The 11,777-nt window shown below is 53.0% G+C and overlaps 1 protein-coding gene across 2 annotated transcripts in view; it reads left to right on the top strand.

The window, feature by feature from the left end:
* Positions 1 to 6,565: 6,565 nt before the first annotated feature.
* Positions 6,566 to 11,777, top strand: part of NR5A2 (nuclear receptor subfamily 5 group A member 2) — a 124,280-nt gene continuing 119,068 nt past the window's right edge. Inside the window, exons 1-3 of one of the 2 annotated variants that reach the window (XM_075002452.1) lie at positions 6,566 to 6,838; positions 9,200 to 9,318; positions 10,563 to 10,704. In XM_075002452.1, the coding sequence (XP_074858553.1) occupies positions 6,757 to 6,838; positions 9,200 to 9,318; positions 10,563 to 10,704 (343 nt within the window). In that variant the 5' untranslated portion in view covers positions 6,566 to 6,756. Of the gene's footprint in view, positions 6,839 to 8,146; positions 8,186 to 9,199; positions 9,319 to 10,562; positions 10,705 to 11,777 lie in introns of those variants that run through there. The other variant, XM_075002451.1, reaches the window with a different exon arrangement.

The raw sequence follows: 11,777 nt of genomic DNA, 5'->3' as shown, positions 1-11,777 counted from the left end.
TGACTTTCTTTACTCTGCTGTAATGCTCAAAGATGCAGGGTGAATGGGTGGGAGAGATAATTCTATAAAATACATATATGAATATATCACTATAGACATATATTCCATATATGATTTCTTAAGTATAATTTTACTCAGATTTCCTCAGAAAAACAATATAAAACCTGTAGCTACTTCCATTATGATTATTAATGTGTCGTTAACTTGCAATACTGGTTATGTGGAAGGAAAAAATAAATCTTCCTGTAACTTCTACACATGAAAATTTCCAGTTTTGTATAATATTTACTTCCATCCTCTGTTTTCTGTATGTCCTGAGGCAACATTTATATTCCATTCTATATTTATTAAAGTGTTCTTACAGGTGAAAAAGGTAATTGATAAAGTATAGTTTCCAGTGCAATGCTAATAGTCTAACAAAGCAGCAAGGTAAAATTAAAACGTTAAACACTGATATGTGCAAGTACTATAAATATAGTGGGAAATTAGGTTTACTGGGAAACCCAGATGAGACTCTCCATCATTATCAATTGTGAATTCAAGTTTCACTGTATGAGCCACAAAATAGGTATCCCTGCTTCATTTTTCACTCAGGCAAAGTTTCCATTATCATTCCCTATGGTGACAGGACACAGGTTAAATTCTGTATTTGTTTATACTAGTGAGTTTTTGCTTCTGTTTCTTCTCAAGATATTTTTGGAAATTGAGCTCCTGACTGACTAAACACCAACTTTTTGTGTTAATATGATGGATTAATTAGATGATGTATTTAACTTGCCAAAATTAGTATAACACATTTATGTGTAAATATAGTCTGCTCCTAAACCCATAACTAATGGGGAAAGGTAACAGAGGTGATGCCTTTAGACTGCAAGAGGAAAGGGTTGCAGTGTTCACACATCTCTACCAATCACCCTGTGGGTAGGTTAAGAATCAGCTCTTAAACTTTTCCTTATATAGAGTGAAGAGGGAGATCTGCTGTAATGCTCAAAGATGCAGAGTGAATGCGTGGGGGGGGGATAATTCTATAAAATACACATATGAATATATCACTTTAGGCATATATTCCATATGGGATTTCTCAAGTATAATTTTAAAAGGGTCATTTTATGACTATATGTGTGTAAGAGAAAACAGGTATAAGCATAAATTATGTTCTTTGGAAAGACGAGTTTTTTAAATAAAGTTCCCCAAGCTTCAGCGCATAATTATCATGTGGGGGAAAAGGAGCCTCCAGGAAACTTTTTTTTTTTTTTTTGCTATTGAGGTTATTTGTCCCAGAAATAGTGAGATAATTTCCCATCTCTCTGTACAGTATAGAGATCAGTTATCTGCTTTGATACTGACACTTGGGTTTAGTTCTAATGCAATTCTTACTTCCGCAAAAAACAGATGCAGTCGCTGTATAACTCCCAGTTATAGCTTTTCGTTCATAGGGTGATCTAAAGGCATCTCAAGTAGGGAAGCCATGAATACAAACAAAGGAACCTAACCAGAACAGCAGAGTGATTTACAGAACCCTACAGATAACATGCTCTAGGTCAGTACCACTGCAAATAGTTGAACATTATAATTAATAAATAGTAACTAGGCACACGCCGATAAAATGAAATAGTAACAGCAAAAGGTCCTATTTTGCAAATCCTTACCTATAGGAGCAGTACTTACTGTCCTAGGTAACCCCGTTGGCATTTCGTGAGAAAGTTCTCTCTGGGGAAAGGGTTAAGGATGGGGTCCTTCATTTGGTCACGTCCTCTTTCTCTACAGTGTATGGTAAAAACTAAAAATGTTCTCAACTTTAAAAACTGAACAAAGCTAAGCAATACCTCCCCTCAGCCCCTTCCCACACCCCCCACGATTTCTGGCAACAGGTCGGACCTGGATTTAATCCTGCCGCGTTAGATCCGATTTTCCATCAGAAAGTAAAACATTGACTCACAGGGGAGGAAAATCCTAACAGCATTTCTGCCTGAAAAGTTGGATCTCACGGTGGCCTAATGGAATTGGTGGAAACTGCAGCCTGGAAAAGACTGCAGTTTGCTACTGATGCTGGTGGCTCTGGGAATCCGACATACGCCCTTTGGGCACGTGTTGATCACATAATAAAATGTAGCAAAGTTTGCCGTTGTTTAATTTCGGGCTGGAGTGCGGCGTTACCACCACGTTGTCGCAGCCTAAACCTCCGCCCCCTCCCTACACGCCTCCCCCTCATCTCTTTAATACCTCAATATTCGCACCCCCAAGTTTGGCTGCTGTGAGAAAATGCCATTGCAGCCTAAAAACTAGCGGGAAACTTTAAACTCGAGTCTTTGAACGACGATTGAGGGTGGGAATATTTTACTCCCAAAAGCCATATTGCAAATGTGAATTTGCTTTTAAACCACGTAATCTGAAGTGTCCTTATTGCCTAATATTTGTTGGGAGACTTGTAAGAGCATGGAGCAGGGCGCAGCCAAGTATGATGCCATGCATGGGCTGGAAGGCACATGGGCCAGTCCGAGGTGAAGTCATTACAACTTCTCGCGGGCCGTGACTCATTTCGCAATAAAAATACAATCGCGGAACGACTTCGCCGCTTACCTGGCCAGATTTACTCGCCTCCATAGAACGCACCTTGTACGTTTCACTCTCCCCTGCAAAGGGTTTGTTCCCACGTGCCGCAGCGAACCTCAGCGGGCTGCAAAAACTCCGCTGCCAAATACCGGCGTGGCCCGGCAGCCCCAGGCAGGGACTAGGCACGTGTGCGTGTAAGAGACTCTCCAAAAGGCTGCTCAGCGCGGTGCGCGCTTTGCTGCAGGAAAGAGGCAGCCTGACGCGCCGCGCGTTGGATGCTGCAGCGGGTCAGAGACGCGCGGCTTTGGGGTTCGCGGCTGGGCTCTTTGCTAACGCCTCCTCCTGCCAGGCTCGGATTACAGCCCGAGCAAACCCTGGCTCCCCAGACCCCCCGGGCTCCCGCACCTCCCCTGGCCGGGCTGGGGGCGAAGAACCAGCTCTTCCCCCAAGGGAGCTGCAGGGACTTGAGTCCCTGTCCGGGAGACCCGGGGCTGGCCTTCGCCCCGTGCAGGCCGGCGGGCGGAACTCGGGCACGGAGGAGGAAGAAATGTGCGGGCCTGCGGTGCGGGGCAGGAGCCGCGGAAGAGCGCGGAGCCCTTCCCTGCCTGCCCGAGCTGGTACAGCGCTCGCGGCTCGGCTGTGCTTTACGGGGGAGCGGACTCTGGCCCGGCTGCGTGGGGGTGACCCTTTACCCACCCCCGCGGCGCTGCCCCTTGCCGATCTCTGCCGTGTGAACGCTGAGCAGAGCGGGGCGGGGAGGGGCGGGGACGGCTGCACGGTCTCCCTCCCGCCCCAGGCGAGGGAAGCCAGAGGACTCGGCAGCAAAGTCCCCAGTTCCTCGCCTTTATGGCCAGGGGAGTGTGGGGGGAGCGCGCACCCCTCAGCGGGGTTCTGCGTCCAGAGCTGCCCGCCTTTGGGGGCACACGCAGCCGCTGCCGGGCACTTCGCACTCCCAAAGCCGAAGGCAGCGGGGCGCTGGTGCTCCGGGGGACCCGCATCCACGTCCGGCCCGCTTGGCTAGAAGCCCTTAGGGGTCACCCAGCTTTTGGCTACTCTTTCCGCTTCCCAAGATCCGGGAGCGCTGGAAACGCCACGACCTGGAGCCGGGCCCTGGACAAGAACAGGGGCGCGGGGCGCGCCTGGTTTTTCGCTTAGCGATCGCACATCGCTCAGGGCTCGAGCCGCGTCCTCACTGGGAGGGCGCAGCCAATTCACAGGAACACCGGCCCAGCCCCGGGCATCGATCCAGGCCGCTCCCCAAGCCCTCCTCCTCCTCCTCCAGTGTCACTACTTACACCACCGAGCCAGGCCCTGCGGGCAGCGGCCGAAGGAGCCAGGCGAGCTGGGGAGCGCAGCCCCGCTCAGCTCTGGAGGACTTGCCACGGGAGGGCGCGGGGCGGAGGGGCGAGGGGGTGCGGGTGCCTCAAGGCAAGCGGGAGCCGCGTGCAATGAAAGGCGGCCGGGAGGGAGCGAGTCGGGCGCACGGATAACTGCTCCGGCTCTATGGGGGCCGCGGGAGACGCGGGGACCGGCCGTAACCACTCCAAAGGGGGCCGAGCTCCGCTACCGCCTCCGGGAGCCCCTTTGCCGGGGGGGGGGTCTGAGCTCAGTCCGAGCCAGGCCTGGGGAGTGACAGCGGCTCCGCGCATGCTGGGATCGCGAAGCGGGCGGCAGTGACCCCCCGGCGGTGGAGCCCAGCGAGAGCGGGGCAGACCCGGGCTGCGGCGCGATCTTCAGAGCGACACTGCGGGGAGCTGAGCATGAAGGGCTGGACTTTAACGCGGGGACGCCCCAGCGCCCAGCCCTGCCCGGACTTCAGGGCGCCCCCTGGTGCTCGGGGCGCTGCGCGGGACTGAGCGGGGCCGCTCGCTCCTTCGCGGGCTGCGCGCTCGGGCTCTTCGCACGACGTGAAATCCCTGCTCCGGCGCAGCCCCGCGGAGCAGGGGGCAGAGAACGGCCCCGCCTGGCGCCCGGGAGAGGATCTGCACAGACGCGTTAACCCAGCTGCGCCAGCGCCGCGCTCCGGAGGCGGGCCCGGGGTCAGGCCGGGCGGAGAGCCGGGGAGATCGGGGTGCCCCGACAGGGGGGCGCGGGCGGCTAACCCCGGAGCCGGGGGGGGCGGGCGGGGAGAGAAGCGGCGGCTGGTCCCTTGCTGGGGGTTTCATCCAGCGCCTGGGCTCGCTCTGCTGCTCTGCGCCAGAGACAGGGCACCCGAGACCCGCGGGCCCGAGCGGTCTCCTTCGCCCACCTCGTACGCAGCCCCGCTGGCCGGAGCTCGCAGCGGCGGCACAGAGGTGAAAGAGGCGAGCTAGGAAAGCGGGGGCTGGTGCGGGCTGTCTGCGCCCCTGGCCGCTCCCCGGGGACGGCCAACCCAGGGGGACCCGGGAGCCCCCAGCGAGAGGGCCGCGCCGCTGTTGCCTCTTAGAACCTGCTCGCCCGGGGACTGCTGAGAGCCGCGTTTGGGGGAGCCTAAGAGCAGGAGACCAGCCGGAGGGGGCCCGTCAAGCCCAGTCTCCTGTCCTCGGACAGCGGCCGGGGCCAGGTGCCCCAGGGGGATGAGGAGAACAGGTAAATCATGAGGTGATCAGTTCCCGTCCGGCAGGCGGAGGCTGGGGACACCCTCCACGCCCATCCCGGCTAACAGCCATTGAGGGACCTGTCCCCCGGCATCTTCCCGCGCAGCATTTCCCCCCAGATCGGTTTTTTTTCAAGTGGCAGCAGGCACCAGCCTGACCGCCCCCCCCCCCCCGCCCCGCAAGAACGTCTGGTGCCCAAGCCCCGAGAAAGAAAGAGAGAGAGGGCAGACGGACAGACAGGCAGACGGACGGACAGGCAGGGAGGCAGACGGACAGGCAGGCAGGGAGGCAGACGGACAGACAGGCAGGCAGGCAGGCAGGGAGGCAGACGGACAGGCAGACGGACAGACAGGCAGGGAGGCAGACGGACAGGCAGACGGGCAGGGACGCAGAAACCGATTCTGCAGCACCTGGTGAGGTTTGGGGATCCCGCCTCGGCGGGGACTGAAGTTTTGCTTTTTACTTTAACCGCTTGATGGGAAAAGTTCGAGCGAACCAACCCCAGAGCGCACCCGAGCCGTTACCGCTCTTAAGTGACCTTTTACCACCTTTCTGTCCGCACCTTCGTCATCAGAGGGAGCAAGTTAGACACGTAACTGCCTTTTACAGCACCTGTACGAGCAGTGGGGGCCCCTCCGTTTCCCTGCAGGGTTCCAGCCCGGCTCATGTGTCACTTACAAGCGCGAGAGGCTTTGCCTTGCCCGAGCCCCGGTATTTCCAACCCGGGGGCGCCGCCAGCCCTGCGCACGGCCGGACAAGGGAGCGTGGTTCTTTCGCAGGCTCGCCTCGTGCCGACAAGCGGGTGTGTGGGAAGTAGCGGCCGCCTGAGTCTGGAGCGCCGCGGACACCGGCAGGGCTGGGGCGGCGCCGTACGCCCGCTGGCTGAGAGCCGCTCCTGCACCGGCCTGGCCTACCCGGCGACTCCGGCCGCCCCAGGACTGTTGCTCGGCCGGCGAGGTCGGCCTGCACGAGCTCTGCCGCTCGCCCGCAGCACAGCCCCGCCTTGCGCCCCCGGCGCCAGGACGGGGCAACCGCGCGGGGCGGCGCTGGGAGCGCGGTTGGCGGGCGCGGGCTCGGCCCGGGGCTCCGTGGGGCCTGTGCGTTGAGCTGCAGCCGGGCGGGACGCGGAGAGCGCAGCAGGCCCGGCAAAGGCCGTGCGAGCGGGAGCGGGAGCGGGGAGACAGGGCAGGCGCTGCGGGGCCGCCAGCAGGGGCAGCCGCGGGGGATCCGCTCCCCTGGGCACTGCTCGGCGGGGCGTTCGCCGCGGAGTGCCGGCCGGCGCCGGGTCCCGGAGCGCGGCCGGGCAGGGGGGCGGGGGGCTGCTGGCGGCGCCGCTCCCTCATTGGCTGGAGCCGCAGCGCCCCCCCCCCGCCCCCGCCGGCTGGGAAGCGCCGCCGCCGGGCGCGCGGGGAGCAAACGGGGCAGGCGGCCGAGCGCTGAACTTCGCGACTCCCACTCGCGGCCGGGCCGGGCCGGGGAAGGCGGCACAGCGCCGCGGGCTGCCCCCGGCGGGGCGCAAGCGGGCCGGAGCGGGGGGTGGGCGCCGCCGCTTGTCCCCTCTGCGAGCTCAACCTGCGCTGCTGCCCTGCCCAGGTGCCCGCCCCCCCCGGCCCGCCGCCGCCCGGCCATGCTGCCCAAGGTGGAGACGGACGCCCTGGGACTCGGCCGAGCGCATGGGGAGCAGGGCCACATGCCGGGGAACATGCAGGGTGAGCACGTGGGCGGCGGGGCCGGCGGGAACCGAGCCGGGTCCCCGGCCGGGACGGGGGGCGGGGGGAGCGGAGCGGTCCGGACCTACCACCTGAGCCCGGCCGCGGCGAGCGCCCGGGACCCGGCGCCCGAGGTGCGGGCGAGCCGCGGCGGGAGCATTGCGAGGGGCGCGCCGGGGTGCCGCGCTCCCGGGCAGCCCGCGGGTCTGTGGCTCCCGCCCGGGGGTGTCTCGCCTGGGCAGGGGGGTCCCGCCAGCAGCTCCCCCTCGCCCTCGCCGCCGCTTCCCCGGTGCCGCCGCGGGCCGGGAGCCGTCGGGCCGGGCCGGGCCGGGGCTGGGGGCTGCCGCTGCCGGCGCTAGGCTGCACTCGGCGGGGCAGCAGCGCGGGACTCCCGGGGCAGATGGCGGCGCCGCGGCCGAGCCCGGCGGTTGGAGGCGGGAGCGGCTCGGCCCTGGCTCCACGTGCGGGTTGCGGGCGGTGACAGTCCCCGCGGGCGGCTCCCGGGCGAGAGGCGCAAAGCGGAGCCCCGAGGGCCGGGCCGGCCGGAGCTGCAGAGCCGGAGAGAGCCCCACGTGCGCCGGGCGCGGCTCGGCGCCAGCAGCGGGTGAGTTGTGCGGGCGCTCCTGGCTCGGCGCAGCCGCCCCGCGCGGAGGTCAGGAGTCGTTTCCCCCGGGAGGGCAGCGGCTGCGAGGGACTTTGATCTGCCGCTGCGGCCCCGGCAGCGAGAGCCGCCATCGCCCCCCGGGGGACCGCCGCGGTGATCGGAGGCGCCCTTGTTCCAGCGCCGTCCGCCTAGGTCCGGGTGTGCCACGGGCATCAGCCAGCGAGGCGAGGGGCCGGGGACAGCCCGCCGGGGGCACCGCGCTCTGGGCTGCGCTCTCGGGGCGCATTGGCCCCGAGGGGGTCTGAAAGGAGTTGCCTGGGGCTGGCTCAGCCGCGTGGATTTCGCCGCGGCCCCTCCGGGGGGCTCTTGCCGTGGGGGGCGCGGCGGCTGGGCCGGTTACTGCAGGCGCAGCGCATCTTTGGCTGAGCCCCGAGCCGGGGCCAGCCCGGGAGACCGCGCTCCCTGGAGCTCCTTTCAATCGGGCCAGCGCCTCCGCCGGGAGAGAGACTCAGCAGTGTCCGCCCCCCGCTCCCAGACCAGCAGGAAAGGGGAAGGGAGTTGAGTGTGCTGGAAGCGCTGGAGAGGTGGGTGGGGGGTTATTCAGACCTGCTGACGGAGCTGCTTGAGGGGGGGAAACAGCTCAGTCTCCCCGGCTCTTCAGGCAGGTCCCTTTGCGCCTCTTTTCCTCCCTCTCCTCATCCGCCTTTCCTCGGAGTGGCAGCAGCTGCATTAGATTCCTATGGGTAGGTTTTTCCTTCAAGGCTTCGTCTAAAATTACACAGAAGTACTTGGGGTGATCGGGGCATAAGAACCGCTGACTTTCCTGTTTACATCCTGTGCATCATTTAGATCTGCAAACACCCTGCTTCGTTTTGTCCCGAGGAATTTGGTTACTTGAAGCTGGTACCGTAACCCTGGGTCGGTGGGGTTTGATTTAGGCTTAATTTAGCATGGGGAGTATATCAAGTGTATTAGGTTTAGGTACTTTACCACCTCATCCCTTCAAAAATCTTCTGTTTGCCTAGTGTTTCACTTTTCTTTAGTTTTCAGGGCTTAAAATGTTTGGAGGTAAAATAAATCCCATCAATAAGGAATTTGAACCTTTAATATTAAAACCAATCGATTTAGATATTACAGGAACTCAGGCTATTGTTAGTGGTGAGCTGCTGGTCAGAATCCAGCATACAAGGTTTTGGGTGTCCAGGCCAACATTTTAACCTGGTACTGTAAGTAATTTAGATTCAACACAATAGGAGAGAGCTAGTTATGTGGGTTTCAAGTTTAGATAAAGTATTTACAGATTGGTACTATTTTCACAAAACTTTAAAGGAAGCAAACCTAGTAAAAGTTAATTTAGATATATCTGTGAGATTTCACTTTATCTATTTTTGTTCCGGATTATTAAAGCATTTTCCCAGTAAGTGGTGGGATCAAATTAATTTTCTCCTTTCATGGACTGCAGATGGTTTAAGAAAACTGGAGTTGTGAATAAGTCTTGATTTTTTTCTTATAATACAAAACTACAAAGTTTATACTTTTGTTGACTTGTTCAGAATTCTGTGTGTCAGTATGAATTGTGGTGGTGAGATTTTTTGTCTATTTTAAAGTCTTTTTAAATTGAATTTGCAGAAGATGTTTTTCTACTGAATTGTTTTCCCAAGTCAGAATTAATGTCAGATAGTTGGAGGTAAGGAAAGCAGTTTTGAATTATTTATGTAAATACTCATTGAATGTATATGTCTGGTTTTTTTTTCCAGTTTCTCAGTTTAAAATGGTGAATTATTCTTATGATGAAGACCTTGAAGAACTGTGCCCCGTTTGTGGAGATAAAGTGTCTGGTTACCATTATGGACTTCTCACCTGTGAAAGCTGCAAGGTTTAGTATGAATTATTTACTAGAAAACAAGTGATTTAAAACATTTAACAATATTAAAGGAAAAATTGAACAAACAGAAGGTGTGCAGTTTGGATTCTTGCTGATTTCATTTATTGTCAGGTTCACACTCATAATTTTGGAAAACTTTATTTGCACAAATGGGGATAAAAAAACTAGTTAGGTTGTTGTGTTGTGTGGCTCTTTCCACTACTTTTAATTATTTTGTTGTTGTGATGTAATAGAACTGTAGAAGAACTTTAAGTTTTAAATGATCCATCTATTGATTTTAGGTGATTTATGGTACATTTAGAGTATTATTGTTTCTGTTGGATAACGTGCCAAAATAGTATCATTTCAATTTACAAACTCTAATGCCACTGTTCCAAGATTTTCCTCTTTCAGTATAAAAATGTAAATTTCTGCTGTCATCAGAACTTCATGCTTATATTCACTATATTTTATTTTATTTTACTATTTACTAGGGCTTGTACACAATTAACGTTAAGTAATGATTTTTCCTACATATTAAATAAAGAATATTCACACATGTAATGTATCCTGTGCACATGTTTGGAAACTAAATCCATATCTAATGAAACCAATTATGAAATGTAGTTTAGCCTTGTAAGTGAATTCAATAATTTGTCATGAATAAACCTTCCTGACTTCTATACAGCCATTAAAATCAGTTTTCTTAAAGCAGAATCTCTTACCCTATATACCAGAGCAATGCAATATGAAGCATTTCACTGCCTGGCAAGCAGAATAAACCTAGTAAATTGTGTTTTTGTTTCAAAAATTATCAAGACAATAAATGTCAAATCTGTTTTATATCTCTGACATGCTGCATGATATAAAAAAGAAGACATATCTTCTATTTCTATTACATTTTGCCAGCGTTCTCATTTGTTCCATGTAAGATAATTTTTAAAAGGCAGATTTCAGTTGTTTTACAGATAGTAAAGAACAGAAAAGTGCTACCAGTCAGTGTTTATGGTAATATTGTTAAGGATGGAGGTTTGTACAGACATTTGTCTACAAAAATCACAGTACTCATACCAGAAAACCTCCTCTCTGGCCTAACAGTTTCCTCCAGTTTTCTTTTGCTAAAATCTAAAATAAACCACGGACCCTCATAAATGCTTGAGTGTTGCATGACAAATATTTGACAATGGTTTCCATAAAATAAAATCCTGAAACCTAATGTTGAAGTGATACTGGCTGACTCTTTGTCTGTCATACAGGGATTCTTTAAACGAACGGTCCAGAATAATAAAAGGTACACATGCATAGAAAATCAGAACTGCCAGATTGATAAAACACAGAGAAAGCGTTGCCCTTACTGTCGATTTCAAAAATGCCTAAGTGTCGGAATGAAGTTGGAAGGTAAGAATTATTACAGATATAGAATATGTGAACTATTAAAACTAAAATTTATGTAATTCTCACACAAATTATGTTGTGCATCATATATTGTATTCATGTAAAATACTTACTAGTAATTTTATTATGTTCTGCTCTTTTATGTTTTAAATACGGAATTTTTATAGCTATTCATAAGTAGTAACAGGTCAGTTTTAAATTAGAGCGAGTTGAAACTACAAGAAACAACTGAAAACCTTTGACTTATACATAGTTTGAAGCCTTTAAGAGTACCTGGATGAAAGAGTAAAAATAGAATGGAAATTACTTTTTAAAACTTTATAGCAACAAACTGAATTAATTCAGAACAAAAAAAAATACATCCTCAGTTCTCAGAAATGGGAATTAATCATTACAATTAATTTCTGGTCTTCAGTATCCAGCATGATTTTATTTAATTTATATTTTATGAGGTATTTTGTTTATGTTATGGTTTTGTTTTTCAATATTCATCTTAAGGAAAATGTGAAATAAAAGAAAAATTAAAAGTCTTTCCTCATGCAACGTTGCAGTTGTCTCAATTGGAGTTCAGTACACACAGTGGCTACAGAACTGAACTAAAGTATGGGTAAAATCTCTAAAAGTATGTCTTACAGCTATATGAATAAGTATACTTTCACAATGAAATTTATTGAAAAATTAAGAGAAATATGATGTGTTAGAGGGGGTTTTGGCATTCACAAAGATCATTTCTATGCAGAGACGAATGGCAATGCTACAAGGAGTTTATTGAAATAACAGAATGCTAGTTACTTCAAAACATTCATAAGAGAATCTTCATGGTCCAACACAAGAAATTCTAAATATATCCTTTACATTTAGGCCCAGATTCTAGAGTCAATGGGAATTCTTTGCTTAAGAAATGCTGGTTCAGAATTGAACATTCTTTTCCCATGCAAAAATCTCATTGTAATGACTAAGTTTTGCCTGACTTAAGACTGCAGGATCAGGCCAGCATTACAATGGAAATATGTAGATATAAATGCAAAAATGCATTCAAATAAACAGAGTCTCATGCACTTTGGTAAATATAACAG

Source organism: Carettochelys insculpta, chromosome 9 (assembly GCF_033958435.1).
Source record: "Carettochelys insculpta isolate YL-2023 chromosome 9, ASM3395843v1, whole genome shotgun sequence".
Lineage (NCBI taxonomy): Eukaryota > Metazoa > Chordata > Testudines > Carettochelyidae > Carettochelys > Carettochelys insculpta.
Note: the sequence above shows the minus strand (reverse complement) of the source record. Positions and strands in the feature narration are given on the sequence as shown.